Here is a 21399-nt window from a genome sequence, read left to right as displayed (position 1 = left end):
ATTAGTTTTCGGGTCCTTGTTAATTGTTACAACACCAGATGTCATTTTTATACCCCTAAACATGTTGTATTGAAATTAAAATACCACGTTGGAGGAAATATTTAAACTTACATTTAATCTTCGTTAAAACAATGATCATCGTATATAGAATTCATTGCTAAAATAAGGTTATATCCATACATTGTGAAAAAATAATATAACACAAGTAGAAGTAGAACTTAATAATTTATTAATATTAAACAAATAACCATAGCAATGCGAATCAATAATATTGTTTAAAACGTACCTATTTAATAAATTTAATAAATTATGAATTGTTACTAATTGGAATTAAAATGGTGTTAAGGTAACTACTTGGAAAAAAATGATATTATACAATAATTTAATAATATTATGAATATAAAATATTTATAGGTCATGGACTGTTATATTATCAAAAGACTCATCCAACCCTTCTGAATTTAATACAAAATTTTGATTTGATCGTTATTTTATTAATGTTTGGGAGAAAACAGTATAATGCTGTACAAATGATGGTAGAAAATGTTAAAATGTAAAAGTTAAAGTTTAGGAATTAGTTTAAGCTACGTTCGAAAATACAATGAATGCTGTATCCAATCCGCAACAGGCAAATTGACCATCTTGATCGTATTAGTTCGCAAAAGCAATAGTTACACCGACGACATGGCTCCGTATTTTATATTTGTTCATTTTTTCTCGAGCTACAACTATCAGATTGTACAACTAGTCAATTAATAAAAATAGCATCAAGTTATTCTTACATGACAAGTGCAAGCGATATTAATTATATATTTTTTAAAACTAAAACCAGCTGAACCTTATTTACTGTGATTTTAAGAATCAAAATCGAAACGATACGGCAATGTTTGTTCACTATTAGCATAAAAATGAGATTCTTCAAGCTACCTTATTACTTTATATGGACGTAGTGAACGTACACGAATAGAGTTTTTTGATAACATAGTACAATGATCGTCTGTATAATACTGCAGTTATAATGTATTATATATCTATTATTATTATTATTGTTTTTCTTTTTGTGCACACGGTATTATAATATTATAATAGCGGCGATTTGGCTGCGGCAATCGTAATTCGTAATAATTATAATAATAATTGTTTACTCACGGGGCACTATAACTACAACAACATTTGAATGAAATAATAATATTCTCACAGATGTTTTATTTAATTGCGTCGGCGGCGGCGGTGGTGCGTACAATATTTTCCGCACGTGTGTAGAATTAACGATTAAACGAAACCAATTATTATATCATATTACATTATTATTATTATTATTATTATTATTATTGTAATATGTTAAATGCAGTTCTCACACACGCGCTCGAGAAACGGTAGTTGTTCACACGAATTTTAACTGTTTGTATTTGATTTTCGTACACACGTCATCGTCTCGTTGTGATATCAACACGTCATTGTTGTATTTATTTTGTACTATTATAAAAGAGTGTGCGCTATGCAATACAAAAAATAAGGCCCGTAAAAATAACTGTGCTCTTGTCAGTGAAAGATGAAAAAATGTAGAGGTAATAAAATCGTGGTTTATGAATTTTGTGTTAATAAAAATAAATAACAATGTATCGACTTTGTCTGTAACTATTTTTGATGAAAAATATTTATAATATATAAATCTGTGCGACGTTTCCATATAGCACCATGTATGGCTTTGAACGTTTAAACTATTATTCAAATTTCCCAAATGCCTTTCTAAGGTTTATAAATTGGTAGATATCCAGTCGTTTCGCCAAACGATATTATAGCAAACATATTTTTCAAAGAACAGTCAATTTGACGAAAGTATAATAATATATTATTTGTATACGTATAAATAAATATTTATTTTTTTCTATTGCATTTTCGTCGAAAATCAATTTGTGACTATCGTCATATAGTACCTTCACAAATTATTATTTCCATATACAATTTAACTTTCCACGTTTTGTATACACTATACGATCTATATGTTATACCAAAGACGTATAATACAAAAATCAATTTTATTTCATTTTAATCGTGAAATGATACTTCCCGCTCAAATAAATTATGTATTTTGTTGTAAGGTTACTTTATTAGATTACATTATTACTTTTATAATTTTAAAATGTCTGGTTGTATGTAAAATAGAATTATTGTCGTATGTTGGTCGATTGGCGGTGAGTAATTTTTACGATCTCTTGAAATCACCGTGACTTACGCCACATATGTTTTCGTCTAAAAATCATAGACAATTTATTGACGTTCTAAATATTGTACTACTATTGTACCTATAGCTGACGATTACACCGCACCGCACAATACGATTCGTGGCGATTTACGTTGACGGTTGTGCACAGATCAGAAAATGACTGTGGCCGGACGTTGGGTTTATTGCGAACGTCCGGCTGCGGAACAGTTTACATAAGTACCGTTCCAGACGACCATATGATTATTATTTCGCATATATCATCTACGACTTTCATTCAATCGTATAATGTGTACATTTATACGCCTACTATCATATCCACGTAGAAGCTTTATTTCTATTCTGTTCTCTCGTGATAAATAACAAATACATAATCATATTATAATATTATAATATTGACATTTTGGCGATTGGCCTTTTTTAACTGCAAATTAACGATTTTCCGTATAACCAAATAATATCCCACAATAATCTATACTAATTATTATTATTGGACCAATAATATAATTATGGTATTATACTTTAAGACGAAAATATTAAAAAGCCCAAGAGGTATTTCTGTGTATTATTTTAAATATTTTATATTTATACGATCTCCAGACCACGATTAATATTGTGACAAGGAAAACATAAAAAAAAAAATATGATTTAAAAGCTATTGAAAAATACGAATATATATTACAAAAGATGATAACGATATGAGACTACATTATTGTATCGTATATTATATATTTTTGTGTCATTGTGTGTATACGACACGGTAATATAACGTTTGATCATTTTCATATCTTTTGCATAATAATATACAGCTTCTCAAATTATTATACAAATATATAATCATATAACAGTTATTTAAATATCTTTGTTAGTTTATATTTCTAAAGGAGAAAAATTGTCGGGAGTGTCTGGATAAAATTCATAAAATTTTGTTATACTTCACCACTTAGGCTCCACAGATGGTCATAATAATTGTGCTTACAATATTTTTAATATTGGACATTAGCATAATATTTGTACCTAGTACCTATGTATCTATAACATGTTATTTGTACAACGACTTATATAGACATAGTCCGAATTAGCTCACTGTCTGAATAGTATTTTTGTTATACAATATAGTTATTCTAACACAATAATAAGTACTTCAATTGTATAGTAATTTATATCAATCGTACCTATTCTTCCATCCGTTTATGATACATGTATGTATTATATTAACATTTATAGTTTACAATAAACACGTGCGCTCGCTACTTGGCCCTGATTTGTATAATAAACTAATATTATATTACAATATGCTTGTGATTTATAAGAATTTATTATATGGAGTGACGTTGTGGAATTATGGACGTAGACTTATTCTTATAAAATACAACATATGCATGTACTGCATAATAATAATAGTTATATTGTATTTAATACAACTACGGTAGGTATAAATTATTATCCACATGATAGTGCAATAAATTATGTAATAGTAATAATAATAATATATTTATTCAAATTAAAATTTTGTTTAACAATACAATAAATTATTGAATTTGAAACTATGGAGAAGACAAAGTTCATTTTAAAATTAATATTGTGGTTAATATTTAAGTATAATATAAAAGTCATTTTTGCTCATAACTATGTATCGCGATTCCTGAATATTTCAAATATATATGTTTGATCACAATATAACTGAAATTTAATCTTAAAATGTGCACTTAAAACTGTCTGTATTTCAATTCACACCACTGTGAAACTTTTGCCGTGCTTACTAACTCACTTTACCATTACTCAGAAAAAATATGCAAACGCGTACGAATTCGGTTTCTATACAACACTATGATAATATTATTATGTAGATCGAGATCAAAAAAACGCACCACATGTCCACACATAATATTCATCATATAACAATAAAACACAATATATAACAACATCATATTATTGTTACGGCATTCTAAAAATGATTATCTACATCGTCGCCACCGCCGCGTCGAGATCCGTGCCCGCGCGGGAAGACTGGATCGCGTCGTCGGCACGCCGTTTTCGTGTTAAAACGCGAATCGCATCATTATCGTTATTCCTGATATCTATGATACTCGCTAGTCGACGTGTCGTACCATGCGTACCTAATGTTTTTATATTGTTATTGTTAAGATAAAGTATACATTATAGTTTAGAGCTTACGAGTCAAATATTTACTCATCAGAGCTTGAAGATGTAAGCACTTAAAAACGCTAAAAGACGGCGTGCAATAATTTAAGTACAAGCATCAAAAGATTACAATATTATAATAATGAAAAAAAACGCGACATTTTTTTCTACGACGTGTCTCTATAATTTATCCGTAAAATCATTGACACTGACAACGATAATATTACTATCAGATTATTCTAAGATTTTCCAAAAATAATATACGTACAAATAGCAATCACGAACGGCAATCCTTGATATTTCCCGTTGCATAAATTTTATTGGTTCCTCTCATCTGTTTAGTTTGATCGTGCTTTATGATAAATTATTGTAATATACCACTATCTTAAATAACACTATCAAAATATTTAGTGCTTAAAAAGACTTAAAATTTAAAAAATACTTAACTTGATTTACGTTATTCAATTTAAATTCAAAAAAAAAATAATATTTTAGATTCAATTAAAGCTACTTATACGAGATATACAATTCGTATGAATTTTTTTCCAAAATTTAGTTGTTATATTTTTTATTATCTCTAAAACAATTTTCCTATCAAATATTTTATCACTTTAAACGATATAAAAATATTCAATTTTTTTGAAAATTCAATTTTAGATTGCATCAGATTTTAAAAAATCTGATTTTTGTAGTTTGATAATATTATACTACTATATTATAGTAATGTACGAGCAACTCAAACGTAGTACTATATAATATAATATTTGTAGAAGATCGTAAACAGCGATTTGCCACAAATATTAGCGGCAGGACAAGCAAAAATACACGATAATAACTCTGAAAGGGATACGAAAATTCAATCGAAGTAAAATAACGGAATGGGCGAAAAATTTAGTAACCATATATTATAGAATTTAAACTACAAAAATCGATGTTTTCCGCGCAAGATTCACCTCAAACATATTATATAAAAGCCAAGTACTTTTCTAAACACTTTGATGTATAGGTAACGTATTGAATATTGAATAAAATGACAAGGTTCAGCAGGTACTTCGTAAAAGTTGTATCCCATGATTTATTCGTCTAAACTTTAAACACTTAAAATTCTATATTTCGTTTAATATTCGACATTATTCAACTTTAATATAATTTGGAAGAGTATTTTGCTTTCAAGCATGAAATTAAAAATGTAGGTACCTAGTAAGAAAATAAACTTAAAAAATTCACCATACATAATACCGTACGAAAATAGATTTACTTTTTTGAGTATTATAAAAACTCTTCGAATTATATAGTAAAATATGTTCATTATAGACAATTTTAGTGGATTACCCTCGCATACATATATGAATATATATTACCCTTCTCAAAATAATAAAATCTTGTGAATATCATGCCATTGTTAATAATCATTAAACATAATTCAACTGCAGAATGTGACTGCATACAATAATATAGATGCAGCGGTTCGTTGATCGTGTCGGATCATCTCTTCCGGCGTGCCAAGACTGCGGTGTTTAAGAGTTACGATATATATAGCTTGTCCAATCAAATTATTATGTTCCAAAGCCATATATATATATATATATATTTATACACATTGATAATAATATAACGACCCATGTCGGCGACGAGGCCAAAGCCCTTTTCTCGTCAATGCGACAAGTCATCCGAAGGATTAACACGATTTTCGGTCGCTACCACTATCATCACTCTGCAATTTTGTTCTTTCTTTATTTCTATCTCTCTCTTTTTCTCGCTGTCGCCATCTTAATCCGAACACGCTTTTGGTTTTTACCTATATGCGTATTAATATATATAATTATATGAATGGTTGATTTGTCAAAAGAGGTGAAAGTAGAAAAAAATTTAATTGTTGGTAAACCAAACACCTAAAAAGTAGAAAATCGTTGTAGGAACTTCACAAATATTGTAATTCATTATTGTGACTTATTTTAGAAATCAACATAACATATTATTTTTGTCACCAATATAAAGTTATCGGTGAATAATTAATTTTTTTTTTAAATTAACAACCAATTATTTGCTTATTAATAATTCTTGTCTCATTTCAGATGAGAGTGCTGTGCCAAGAGTCGATCACCACGGAAGGAGGCGTGGTGGTGGGCAGTGGCGCCGGACCAACGGAGCTCTATCCGAACGGCGAAGAAGGTGTCGACGACGTTGGTAGGGAGAACGTGTTTGTGCTCAATGACACCAGGGAAGCTCTGTCTCACGATGGTAGCGAACACAATTCGGTAAGTGGATATTTAATGTGTAATTATTGTACCTAAACGATACAATAATTTATAGTGCAAGTATAACCTGCAACAAAAAATAAAATCTGTTGTTTGATAACTATAAGATTAAGTGTTTATAATATTTTAAGATCAAACCCGGATAGGCCGGCCTAAAAAAAATTGTTTGCCATAATATTAGGTGGTAGTACATGATTTAGTTTGGCATCGCTGACGTTAAATAATTAATTTCGCTCGAGTCGTATAAAATCTAAATACAATTTCCCTCAAATTACATTATTTTTCGGGTCAGTGTTCTTGTATTGAATGATGATAGTATAATAATATAATTAATCAAATATAAAATACACCCGACTCAATTTGAAACTGTGGAAAAATAGTTTGGGATAATGGGTGGGTAGACATGTCAATGATTTGCAAGGCAAAGGATCTAGGTGAATACACGAACAAGTTTTCGGTTGGGGACTAAGCTCATAAGATCATTATTGCGACATTACTAAAATAATATTATTTTGTAGACGTAGGAATACATAAAATGCTGCAATTATATTATTGTTTTTATAGTGGAAGTAATTTATAACTAAGTAGGTCATAATAACTTTTTTGTATTTTCGTTAAATTTTTACAGCTATATTATACTCGTACTCCTTTTTTCATATCATAATATTTTAATCATTTTTTCCAGTACGTATAATAATATAGACTAAAGTATACCAAAATAGCTTGTAGTAAATTATCGTGGATACGAACATCAATTACGTTTCCTTCGTTATATGAAATTATAAGTATACATCGTGCATTGTACACTTTTTCTTCATTAACAGTTAAATTACAATACTATCATCGCATGTAATTAATTTTATACGTAGGTACATATTGGACGGAGCTATAATACCAGTAGCATACTGTAATTTTTAGTTGATAAAATAATCGTTCTCGGGTTGTTGTCAGGGTGAAAACCAAACCAAAATACATGATATTATTATCATACATCAAACCACTTGCACGTGAAATTTACGATAATATTATTATAATATACAACGCTTAGTGTTTACGACCACTTTGATGTAATTAATAAAATAATATTATAAGGGTTGCATTTATCTATCATCAATATTAGTGTACGCGTTAATTACATCGATTTGTTTTTTTTTTCAACCGACGAACGGTAAAATAATATTATTATTATATTCGGTACTCATCTGACGTGCCGTTGAACGTTAGCGTTATGTATAATATATATTCTGTAGGTATATTATGTGTTACATTTATATACTTAACATCACTGTGTTTAATATCTCTATTATAATATAATTGATAATCGTTTTTGGATGTTGTTGCGCAGAGCACTGCAGTATAACAGTGTGGAGGAGACAACCTGTTCTAATATTGTGCCAAATGAAAAAAAAAAATAGAAATGTCCCATTCAAATAAAAATAAATTATTTTATAATACATGCCTATCGTTTTATTAGATATACATTTATTTTTGTGAGATCAATACATCTTTAAGACATTTATTCGCTTGTCTTTTTACATTTAATTAAAGATACATTTTTTTAATAATTGTTAGTTTTACGAATTATATGATAAAAACAAATTATGCATTCTGTTACTCCATTTTAAAATTAGTTTTTGGCCATTTTCACAGCATATTTTTACTATTTCCTACACATACAAATCACCTACACAGTGCACTATTGTAGTACCTATAGTTCATGTTAAATTAGTGTGAGATATTATGCCGACGAATCTATAATTACCTAACCTATTTTTATGTATACGCTAACTATGAAAATATATAGTAACAAAATATACACAAAAAAAATTATAACGTATACTCTGTTTATTAATAAATTAGAAAGGTATTATGTTTTGACACGATCTTTTATGAAATAAGCTCAAAGTGCGGTACTTGTGTTTTTTTTTTTTTCATCCAATATCATATTATATAATGTTATTGTTATTGCGATTATTACCATCATTATATTTGCATATCCGATATACAAATAATAAGTGGGCAATAATAATATACCCAAGTCATTTTATAATCTATTTTATCATTCGTATTGGGTTCTCCAATATAAATATTATGCGTAGGTATACACTTGCCAATCCCCTTTTAGAAAACCGTGTTCCGGGGAAAAAAATTCTATTCGAGCGACGTCACTGGTCTCTCGTATTTATTATTTACATCAACGCACGCGGAGCACTGGTAATAATTTTTACCCTGCACATCAGATGTATTATGTATATTATACTTACAACATATACAATATGTAAATATTATAAACCGTTGCGACGTGATTCCTGGAAAACGGGTAGCAAAAAGGCCGCCCATTGTATTAATATAACGACTCGGGAAAATGTTAATAACGCGCTAGTAGTTGCTTCGACAACGTATAACAAACAGCCAGTGTATTAATTAGTAAATGATAAAAAAACATTTATACCTATCTAACTTACAACAGTATATTTTATACACACGCTGAGGTTGTACATTAAACTGTGTGTTGCGGAATGATATTTATTATTAATAATAATAATTAATTTTCGTATTGGGCGACTGGGCACGTCGTGTACAATTTTCTTTTTTTAAATGTTATTGCTAATTAATGCGCAAACTCCTCTACCGAGGTTAATACTTTTTGATAATACATATATAAATATATGCGATAAGATGGCAAAATACTGCAGCCACTTCAGGTATTTGTACATTAAATCGTTCTAACCGTGCGGGAGTATAATTTATGGTTGTAATAAGGGTCCTAGTGTGCTACAAAAATGAAAGGTAAAAATAAGCCACAGTAGCAAATTTAATCCACCCTTACTTGACAGACATTGATAAACAAAGGTTTATCATAAAACGAGGGGTGGTAGCGCGCCTTCTTCATAAGGAATATACGATAGGCAATTGTTATAACTTGAGATGTCACGTACCTATTATACTGTTCTAGGTTTTCTGAATGATCAATAATATAATATGTACTATACATACATGACGTGTCTATTGCGTTTAATAAAACAAAATATTTTGGATTTAATAGAATTTAAATACGATTTTAAAATTTGAAATAGGTGTCAAAATCAAAATAATTCGTAAAAACGGTCAACATAAATCTTTTTACTAAATTTAAGTATTATTGTGTACTAACAAAATGAGAATTTTTTGTTGATATACACAAATTTCAATAAATGGTTACTATAACAAATATTAATTTATATTAGTATTAAAATAATTTATATATACAAGAAATAAACCATACTCTAAACTACAAAGTATAAAATGAATATTATGTTTAATATATACTTATCTAGTATCTATATATATATAATACATATTTTCGAGATAAATAAGTTATAAATTCCATTTAGATTAGAAACATATTTATAGGGTTGAGCGTTGAGCCGGTTTTATATCTAATAATAATATGATATATTATAATATATGTGTAGGATTTGAGAAACAGCATAGATGGTAGTAAGTTCCACTGACATTAAAGTATTATGTTGTCGGTGAAACAATTTTATAATTAATTAATTAATATCATCACTTAGCCCAAATAACTAATAAAATATTTTTGCAATTGTTGATACCTACAATTTATAATAATTATTTACATATGTAATCATAAGAGTCTCACAACGTTCGAATAAGTTCGACCTCATAGTATTTACTAGATATATAATCGGTTGTCTAAAATATTTTCGTTTGTTATTGTTACCGTACTTTGTTTGAATATTTTTTACATTTACAAGTCTACGACAGACAATGACTGCAAATATAAATTCAATAATCACAATATTACTGTCTCAAATTTCTATCACTGTTTGTTATTTTTTTTTCTTCAAATATTTCTCCATTCTGAATCCAATTGCAAGTGCGTTTTTTTTACCGAGCACTTACATGTTATAACACTAATAACAATAACGGCGATGACAGCAACAAAAATAATTATATTATTGTTATTGCTGATACTATATTTTATGTTTAATAATATTACTACCTATCCGGTTGTTGAACCCAAATTCGTATCTCTCCCTCTTTCTGTATACACCTATACGTGTGTAAAGTGTAATCATACCTGTGTTATCTATATTATAAAGACGATTTTGTTTTCCATTTAAATTTTTGTTAGAACAACGGTGGACATTAGAAACGATTAAACGAGAAAACTGCATTAAGACAAAAAACTACAAACTATATAATATTATAATATGGGATCAACAGCCAGCATAAAGTAATTTACAATTAAACGTTAATTTAAAAAAAATATGAAAAATAGTTTTGCTACTGTTAGATAAAACTTTATAATTGACGTCTGACAATTATCTAATACCTAATTTTAATAAGTCAATGAAAATTTAAAATATTTCTTGTTTAAAAAATATCCATTAGTGTTATGCATGATGGTAAAGTTCACAGTTAATGTGAATTATCGTTAAATATAATATTCTTAAACACGCAAAACATTATAAGTAACGTAATTTAATAATTTACAATTAATAAACATTATAGGTAATCGTGTTTTGTAATATTACGTATAATACGTATAATAATTGAAACTAAAAACGCAGATAGATTCTTCTGAACGTAAATTTGCTATTTTTAAATTTTAAGACGTGGATACAACAAATATTAATAATATTTAAGCATAGAAAAACATTATAATCTCTTACAATATTTTAAATGACTGAAAAATAATATTTCACATAAGTCATAATAGATAATAATGTTAATATACCTATATAATGTCTACAAACTGTTTAAAGAGATAAGAGAATAAAAAGTATTCCAAGAATGTGTTCTGTTTCTAACTGTATATAGTTAAAACGTATTATATTTTTGCCGAATAGTAGAATAGTAGGCAGGTATGCATAACAATTAAAAGTTTAAGTGTTGTGATATTTATAACGATTAAGCAGAAAGAAAATAATAATATAAATACAATGATGAATATAATATTATAATGCAGTTTCGAGTTTCTAGGGGTATGGACAAATAGTAAATGCTACAAAATTTATTGGGATGTTGAATTCAACTCTCCCTAAGAAGATTAAGAACCAAAATTATAAGACGCGAATAAATTTAAAATATCAACGAATAAAGTCGAGTACCTACAACTCTGAAATATATTTTACAAGTATGTAGTCTGAGCATTAGGCAATTGGTATCGCCTTACACACGGAGTAGTGCATTCAATAGATAAAGAAGGACACGTTATATTATTTTATTGTAACGTATAAACGAATAAACGCATCGGCCAAATTTTTTTTTACATTAAAGACACACACGAAAAAAAAAAACATAAAAATATTTTGTAGAGAATGAAAACGAATATAAAATAAAAAATTATATAAAAAAATAATACATCGCCGCACTACGTTATAATAATAATAATAATATTTTATACAGCCATCAGTGGAGATAATAAAACGGTTGGTCTGAACAAAACGCATAGATACGTAAAAAAAATGTGGTAGAAAGCTATATCGGAATAAAGCTGCTCTATACTTTTATATCCTATTTATTAAATTGTTATTTTTTATGTTTTAAAGTCTAGCGTCGAATGGTATATATAGTTTGATATATTTAATCGAACGTCAGCACTATAAACCACACTATATTATATAATAATAATTGGTCTAATGATCTCAAATATAGTCTTCTTCATTTTTTTTCTCGGTTTATTGGGATACCTACGGATCCATTTGGTCGAGTAACCTAATTTATAACGTCATATTACTATAATAATAACACTCAATCGCCAAATTCATGCTTTTATCTGTATATTATATACCGTCAGTATAGGGCGTGGAATACATGAGATGAATATTTTTGACTAAGTTGTGAACCATCGTACTTTTTTCCCTTTTTTACGTACACGTAGGTGCATTGACAGCTCGTTCACGCGATTTTTATTGTCTATATTATAATACTATAGTGTATGAAACAAGTTTAAATGGGGTACGGTGTACGGTCTTCAAACATATCATTTTTGATTTTTTTTTTTCTTTTATGAGATACTCAATCTAATCTATTTGAAATTGACACAATTAGCATATTATGTGATGTGCGAATAAAAAATCATGTCAGGAAAAAACTAGGAACATTGACGAAATATGCCACCCATCGATGGCACTTTCTATTATAATTGAACGGTGTGTGGTTGATAAAATAGAATATTAAGTCAAAAACAATACACTCTTACCTACTTTAAGGAAACAAAAAAAAATTCAATCGTTTTGAAACGTACAATAGGTAAAATACATAATATAGTCATAACTTATTGTTTTATTCACGAATTTAGATGATCCATTTAACACAAATCTATTTGAAATAAGTAGTAAAAATTTAATTTTTTCAGTTTATACATTTCTATTTTAATAAAATTAACCGTTTCATATTTGAATCGCAAGTAGTTTTTGTACACACTATGCACTAAATTATTCCTTTTTACAGACGCGTTTCACGTAAAAATTAACATATTATTAAATAATAAATATTATTTTGGTACTAATAAAAATGTTGGTCTTTAAAAAGTGTTAACTTTCTTTTACTCCGCATACTCTTTATTTTATCAATGGTGATTAATTATTAGGTATTGTAAGAGATCACTTATTATTGCTATTAACGCTCCGGGTGACTTCGAGTATTTCCAAGAATCAATAAAGAAGGTAAGTTTTAAATTAATGAATTTGGATACGAAAACGATAATGGAATCTTTTTTAGAAGCATTTGACTTTTTAAATACTATTTATATTATAGTGATCTATAGATATACATGTGTCATATAAAATATTTATTATATACTATAGGTATAATAATTCAGATTTTAAATCCTATAACATCATTTTAGTGTAGTGAATATCTTAATAATACATTTCCGAGAATATCTTAACACTGTATTAAGCGGTAACTGCGGAATACTGATTGCTGTTTTCAATTTTTTTCCGCTGTTAATTATGTATCCGTAGTAATACCCCTATCGTTTGATGTTTGAATATTTATATACATTATTTTAAATCTAAAAATTATTTTTTTTTTTTTTGACATTAACAATCTATACAAATTAGCACAATAAGTTTATATGATAAGAGTAATACATAACAGTGCACATAATATGCATGCAATTTTCAATCGATACGAACGATTATTATGAAATATTATAACTACCTATCATAGTAATAATATAAATAACACGGTGATAATTTACTCGTCGCTATATTTTGTCGAATTGGTACGGAAATATTATTTTTTTTTTTGTACATACCTACACAATATATTATTATTTTTTATTTAAAACATATTTCACAAAGTGTATATTATACGCGCGTTTCGGTTTCAAAACACGTACGCTATTTGATAGAAGTTCACGTAAATATGGACTTGTATTATAATATTTTACATTATTATCATGAACATCACGATTTCGTGACATAATGATATAATATATTACACTTTTGTATGTAGCTATACCGTTGCGGCAATACGCGACCACTATCTCGTATAAAATGTAAGCCGATATTATTACGAATTATGATTTTCGCTTGAATTTTCGTCTCATTTCCCACTTCCAGATTCGATCGGTTTATTGTGCGCCGTACGTATGTTATTCTAGTTATAACTTATAATTTACTATCTATACTTATAACATATTATTATTCTATGTCAAGCCCTAATGTACATCTCCGGTGCATCCAAAATCCGAATTGCAAGTCAAAAAATGTTTAAATTATATGAAATTAGCCCATTAGACATTCAATAATAATAATAACAAATACAAATGTTTAATGTAATTTATTATTTATTTTTATTTTTAATAACTTCAAATACTTAATTTGATACAGCTCAACGATTACAACTATATATAAATGTAATGCAATATTTATTATTCTATTTCTACAGTACCATATGCACTTTGATTGTTCGAATAACGCAAATTTCCATATATTGACTTACAACTTACAATCGTTGTATTATTATAATATTGTAAACTATACTATTGTGTACGTTTATTAGTATAGTTTTTTATTATTATTATTACGTTTGACCTGTAATCAAAAATCGAAATAACACCATAAACACTGTGATTGGAAATATCGTTTTGAATCCCTGACAAAAGTCTCAGTGTTATATGACGCCAATTCACCAACTTGTTATTTTTTACGACTTTCGTCTGTGACTTAATTCGATGCAATTTAAATGATGTCCCCGTCGCAGAATCAATGGATATTGGATATTATCTGATAAGTGATAACGCGAAATCGAAAATGGACCTGACAATATTATTTTTCTGTTCCGTATATTATATTATATAACGTACGAAAAAAAAATAAAAATATATTTCACAGCATTTAGACTTGTCATATGATAAACCGAGTAATACAAAAGTAACAGTGTTACTATAGGATAATAATGTAGTCAACTCGACTATATTATGTACTTCGAAACACTGTAGACCAGCGGTCCTTAATCTTTGTGTAGTGGCGACCTAAGATATTCACCAAATTTTTCATGTAACCTTTTTATAAATAATGTTCAATGGCGGAATAAAAAATGTTTACCCATTTAAAATTATTGGCGACCCAAAATTGGATCGCGACCCTATGGCTAAGAACCACTGCTGTAGACCACACAGTATTTATTAACATAGTATACTGATTGATTTACCAAGCATGATCACCTAGTCATCCTTAATTTCTTATTTAATAACGTAGTTTTTCATAATACGATTTTTGGAATTTTTAAATTCAACTAAAAGCCGTATTTCAAAATGTGTTGATATTTTTGTATTAATAACTTATGTAGATACAAACTACTGATTTTCCATAACACGCACTCTTCCCTTCTTTAAACTATACATTATTTAACGGATAATTTAATAAAAATGTTGATTTACCTAATTCAAAATCTGTACGAGTGGTTCATAAACCTTGTATATTGATAGCAATTAATAACACTTTTATATCACCGTGTCTCCCATATTTTCCAAACCCATTATTATAGACCTATTCTTAGTGTATAAATTTAAATCGCTCAACAATTATTCGTTCATATTTTGATTTTATTACATCAACACTTTTTGAAAATCTATCTGCTAAATAATTTGCTGTAGAAAAAGGGTTTTTATTTAAAAGCAGAAGTTTATATTTCCACAGGTCACTCCTTTAGTAGTATAATGTTATATCACTGTCGTTTATTATTATAAATTGAGTGCAAACGAAACAAGAAAAAAACCATACGACCAGGTCGTCCAATTGAGACGGTATAAAAAAAAAAACAAAAACATCTAAGTAGGTATTTTTCTAGTCCCAATTAGGTATCTTTCTATATTATATATCGTATTTTATATACGAAACAATCTTGCCGACGATAAAATGTCACGTTTAGAACTGAAAATATAAACGTACTAAATACCGTAGCGAACTTAAATACACTCATAAACCTATTGTTTTATTATTACCCATTTATTATCTATCATTTTCTTTCTTATTTATCATTGTGGGTAGTGATTTGAACGGCATCCGCAATGGGTAACGGAGTCTTCTGTACAAAACAACACAGCACTAAAAACTGTACGTAATGCACTACAGCTCTCGAAACAATTAACACTCGCCCACACGATTGTTTCGACATTATATCGATATTTCAGCTCATTACAGTTTTCAAGGGTTTTTTCCGCTACTTACGGGTTGCCGAATATGATCAATGTGCGTGATCTTAAATTGGATCTATGAAGTCTTATACATACTTGGTTTTTCGACGGTTCGACTCGTTGTCGTCGACAGTGATCGAGTGTGGCCTTTGCGTTTGAGTACATATTATTATACATTTATTCCTTAACCTATAATAGATAGTTATTGTGTGACGGTACAACATTGTGCAAGACTCTTTGTGTGCGTAATTGTTTTCAGCACGATTTAATCGGAACATGTATAATTACAGAACAACGTGCTACAAAAATTCCCTCGTAAAATTGACACGATGTATCGAATAACTCGAATTGTAACAATAGAATACATAATCAATATTGGTAATCACTAATCACTAATCACTACATTTGAGCATTTTGAGATTATTCTTTACATTTTTACGTTTTATTGATTTCCCTTTAGAAAAATGTTTTATAAAATATATTAGTAGGTATAGTTGTAGATAAAATATATTCATTTTAACTCTGTTTAAGTTCCAACGTATATTTATATTGTTTTATTATGTACTTTACATAGGCGTTTTTATATAGTAATGTTATTTCTGTTCTGACTTATATACCGTCTACAATAGAAGGAAAATGTAATTTGACGAGGACACACACAACATGTATAGGTTAATTTAATATTTCAAAATTTCGATCAAATACATACAAACCCGATTTATAATATGTGTAGTAAATATTATAGTTAGTCGTTCTCGGAATCGACATATCAGTTGTAGGTGACCACTGGTCCACTGCGTGTACGGTAGGTCGTATAATGTATTATTATAATGTGGTGATGATGCAGCGTGTAATAATATTAATAATTTTATATTATAAAACTATACAAACATCGTCGCGAGTTTTTAATTTTTTCCCGCGACAAATTAAAATGTATACATATATTTTCCTGCGCGTTTAGTTTTGCCGTGGTGTTAAAAAAAAATAATTTGTCACGGTTCGGATGAGATAAGTCGCGGCGGTTACCGCGTGAACGAGGATGGGATATCAGGGTATAAAAACGGACACTTTATTACGGGTATACGTTTTTTTTTCTTCTCCTTTTCGCAGCGGGTATCACATATTTTGACACACTTAAACGTTACAGTTATGTCGGCAGCCGCCACCGATCTAACCTTGATAAATTAATTCGTTAACCGCGCGTGTTAAGTGCGTTTCGGGAGTACGTGTGCCGCGCGGTTTCATTTTTTTTTTTTAACGTTTCTTGTTTGTTATTATTTTTTCTACTGCGAATCGCACGTCATAAAAATATAATTCAATAATCATCGTCGTCGTCGTCATATCTGTTGGAAACGTGTTTAACATTTTTTTTTTTCACTTACTTATTAATATATTGGAGCACAATATTATTATATTAAGTTTATTATATGACGCATTGATGCACCTATAACATTTATTATATCGATCGATCGATCGATTCTCGAGAGACCTAGATAACGCGTTGCGGGCCATCACGTATCCGATATATCGTGTAGTTATTATTACAGCATATTAAGGCCCACGCAAACGCGTGGTTTTTAGAGGACCTGCCACATTAGATTTGTAAGGCGTTCGACACAGGCAATTTAATGGAAAATTGTGAAAAATGAGAATTAAAAAAAAAACAAATAATATATTATATTATAGGTATATAATATGATATATTATATTTGAATACTGATTCAAAGTGATTTAGAATTTAAGACAATCAATCGTAATTAAGCTTTTTGGAAATCATATGCTATAAGATATAAGAAAACAAATAATTTTTATGAGTATCAAAAGACAAATAGAACATTTTAAAAACATTGAAATAATTCCAAGTCACGTACTGATACTTACGTCTGCAGAGCATTTAGTAAAATAAGGATTATAGCAAGAGTATCCACAGTCTAGCATCGATCTTATAATAATTTAAATCAAAAATATATAACTGGGTCTTATATCAGTACTTTTTACCCTTGTTAGTACACTCGTATTAATGTTGAAATTGATAAATTGTATAGAAAAGCGTTTTGCGTGAGAATGACCCGTCGCTTAAATTCGGTGTTTCGGTCTTTTAGATAATACATTAATTATTACCTAAACTTCCGTCGTGTGATGTTTTCAAAGTATCATACCCATCGTATAAGTCATCATAAGACAATGTCCTGATAAAATATAAATTATAAAAATAAACGAATTTAACATAAGAGTTCGAAAATAGAAACCTTTCAAACGATGAACAGTTGCAAAAGAATATACGCGTGTTTACTACACATATACACATATATAAGTACACACCTAAAGTATAGTTTACACGGAGTGACGCGCTCATAATATTACTGTTTAATGACGGTAAAGTATACCATTAGTGGATTATTGTCGTGTACGGAGAGTATATTATTATAAAGGTGTCTGCGGTAATCGTTTGGGTGTTTAGACATCCGAGCTGTCCGAGAAAACTGAAGGGTAATTGCGAACGACGTTAATGGAACATGTCCGGATTCCGCGGTGGTGGTCATCTTCCCACAACCGCATCCCGATGGGCGTGCACAAACACACATATTATTCCTACGCTGCCACTATCGGATCCCGGTGTAGGGTATTACCTTACCAGGTTTCCGGTATAACGGTGACGAGTACATTTCTAATAAAATATTATACATTTATTTTTAATTTGTGGCAATAACATTAACAATAGTACTATAGTCGTTAAGACCATTATCTGCAACGTGTGCTTAGCCGGCCACTACCTCGGCTGTAGCGATACGCAATAATTTCACCATGCCACAAGTATGGTGCAGTGAATTAATCAAAAGGTTTGCGCGAGGTTATTTTGTTGTTTGTAATACCTACCTACCGACTATGTAAAAGCAATTGAGTTTGATCAAAGTTTACGTTATTACTATAATATAAGCAATTTCGATTTTCAAAAAATGTGTACATTAAAATAATATTAGGTATAGTGTGTGCAACAGCTACAAGATTAACTATTAACTCAATTAATCGAAAACTTTTTCATTGTTTTACAGGTGTTGTTTGTTGGTGACAGTTACGTGCCAGTCACCACTCAGCTCCGGTCCAGACCTATATCGCCGGCCGACTCGACCGTGCTTGACTGGAGACTGCAGACCGTGGAAAGTTGGGACGGACGGCGGCACGGCAATAACAAGACGCGTGTGCAACGTACGTATTTAATTGTTTCTATACTTACAATACGGTCTAGCTGCAGTCCTTGGTTTTCGTTTTAAGTCTAATCGCGAAACAAAACTACCATAACCACACCGTAGGATTTTTATGTTCTTTCAAAATCGAATTTAATATATTATAATAAAATGCATGCCATTATTAAATTATCTGAATAAAGATTGATTTTTTTTTGTTATTTTATATAATATATACTATAATAATTAAATCTTAGAGTAGCTGCACAATTTTAAAAAGCGATTAATAAGAATCTATCGAGTTTTCGTGAAAGTTTTGATTTGAGAATTAAAAATATATTAATAACTAAATCGAAGTACCTATTCAATAATAATACTGCAAATACTAACTTTTTTAATGATGATTTGGTGATGCGAATTACAGTTCAAATCAAAATCTCCACTACCTACTATACCTATGCTTAAGCTATGGTGAAAATCATACGCATAATAATATCCAATACAATATTTTGGTTTAAAAAACCAAACTATAGGTTTTTTTTAATTAGTTTTAACCTGTTTGATCCATTTTTGGTATTGACAGTTGAACTTTAAATCATATTACCTGCAGTTCACTAACCCAGCGATAAAATTATATGTACTGTACCGCTCCCGTTAATTTTCTCTTTCTATACTGCATACTTGTCAGGAACGGTTATAATTAGTGCGAATATATTTTTGACGGAAATAATATGATCATAATTTTGTTCAGTACTTATAATCATAAACTATTTATATTCTTTTGACCATGGGTACATACAAGTACTAGATATCAGGCTGCCATTGCCCATATACGTACAAAATAATGCCTCTAATAAAATGTTTTTAACTAAAATGAGTTTGCAAAATATTTGTAAACTAAACTGATATGATAAGTAATAAGATACCATTCAATCTTAACATAATAATAATAATAATAGTATTTAATCTATTTCAAATGTCCTGATCAATATTAATAACATAAACATTCACCTCTTAAATAACGAATAGTGGCCGTTTTGTTGGCGACAATAATCTATCGAAATCGGTTATCTAGTATTTTCATGGACAGGGTTTACTTCAGTAATACAATAACGCTAACATCGTTAGTAGTTATTGTATAGTTTCAGAAGAAACTAACAGTTTGTTAGTTGTTACAGCCGCAGTAGTCTCGAAACGTCCCGTAAACGGCGTGCGATTAGACTTAATCCCAATTAGTATATATTATGCGGACCAATGCCACTTCACGATCATACTAATATCTGTTTTCGTTTGAGCTCTGTTGTGGTTATTATCGTTATTAGATTATCATTGTACATCATATTGTATTACGTCTTATACGCGAACCTCGGGACGGGTTTTATTTATTCCCGCTTTGCGTGTTATTATGATAATATTATATTGTTATATTATTGTGAAGAGGCCATCGCGATAAACGTGTATAAAATTGAAGCTGACGTCCGCTCTTTGACTTTATGGTCAGTGAACCGACTCAGATAATGATTATTATTAATTATAATATATATATATTATAAATAGTTAATAGTTATTATAATATCACCGGTACCGTAGCTGTTGCCGACGTATCTCAAGAAGGATATTATAATAATATAATATATACAATACAATATCACGATACTGCAAACTTTCACTTATTTTAAAACGGAGCGTTTCATTATAATTATTATTATTATGCGTAGTAACGGCGATGCAATACGAATATTATTTGTCTACTTCTATAAGTTCTACAGGAAAAAAAATAATTTCGTACGAAGAAAACACTTACGATTGTAACATACGACACAAAAGGATCGGTTGAGCGGAATGGAAAATATTTTAGGACGATACAATTTTTCATAAAGAGTGTTTACGGAGTAGAGCTTTTCTATATTATTGTGTTGTCCATTGAAA

The 21399-nt window shown here is 29.3% G+C and overlaps 1 protein-coding gene across 1 annotated transcript in view; it reads left to right on the top strand.

Annotated features, from left to right (window-relative positions):
* LOC113555857 overlaps nucleotides 1-21399 on the top strand; it is a 74002-nt gene that overhangs the window by 37765 nt on the left and 14838 nt on the right. The window contains exons 3-4 of the mRNA XM_026960427.1: nucleotides 6445-6627; nucleotides 19339-19492. Coding sequence (XP_026816228.1) covers nucleotides 6445-6627; nucleotides 19339-19492 — 337 coding nt within the window. The remainder of the gene's footprint in view (nucleotides 1-6444; nucleotides 6628-19338; nucleotides 19493-21399) is intronic.

The sequence above is a fragment of the Rhopalosiphum maidis genome, chromosome 3 (assembly GCF_003676215.2).
Source record: "Rhopalosiphum maidis isolate BTI-1 chromosome 3, ASM367621v3, whole genome shotgun sequence".
NCBI lineage: Eukaryota > Metazoa > Arthropoda > Insecta > Hemiptera > Aphididae > Rhopalosiphum > Rhopalosiphum maidis.
This window is presented reverse-complemented; position numbering and strand designations above follow the sequence as displayed.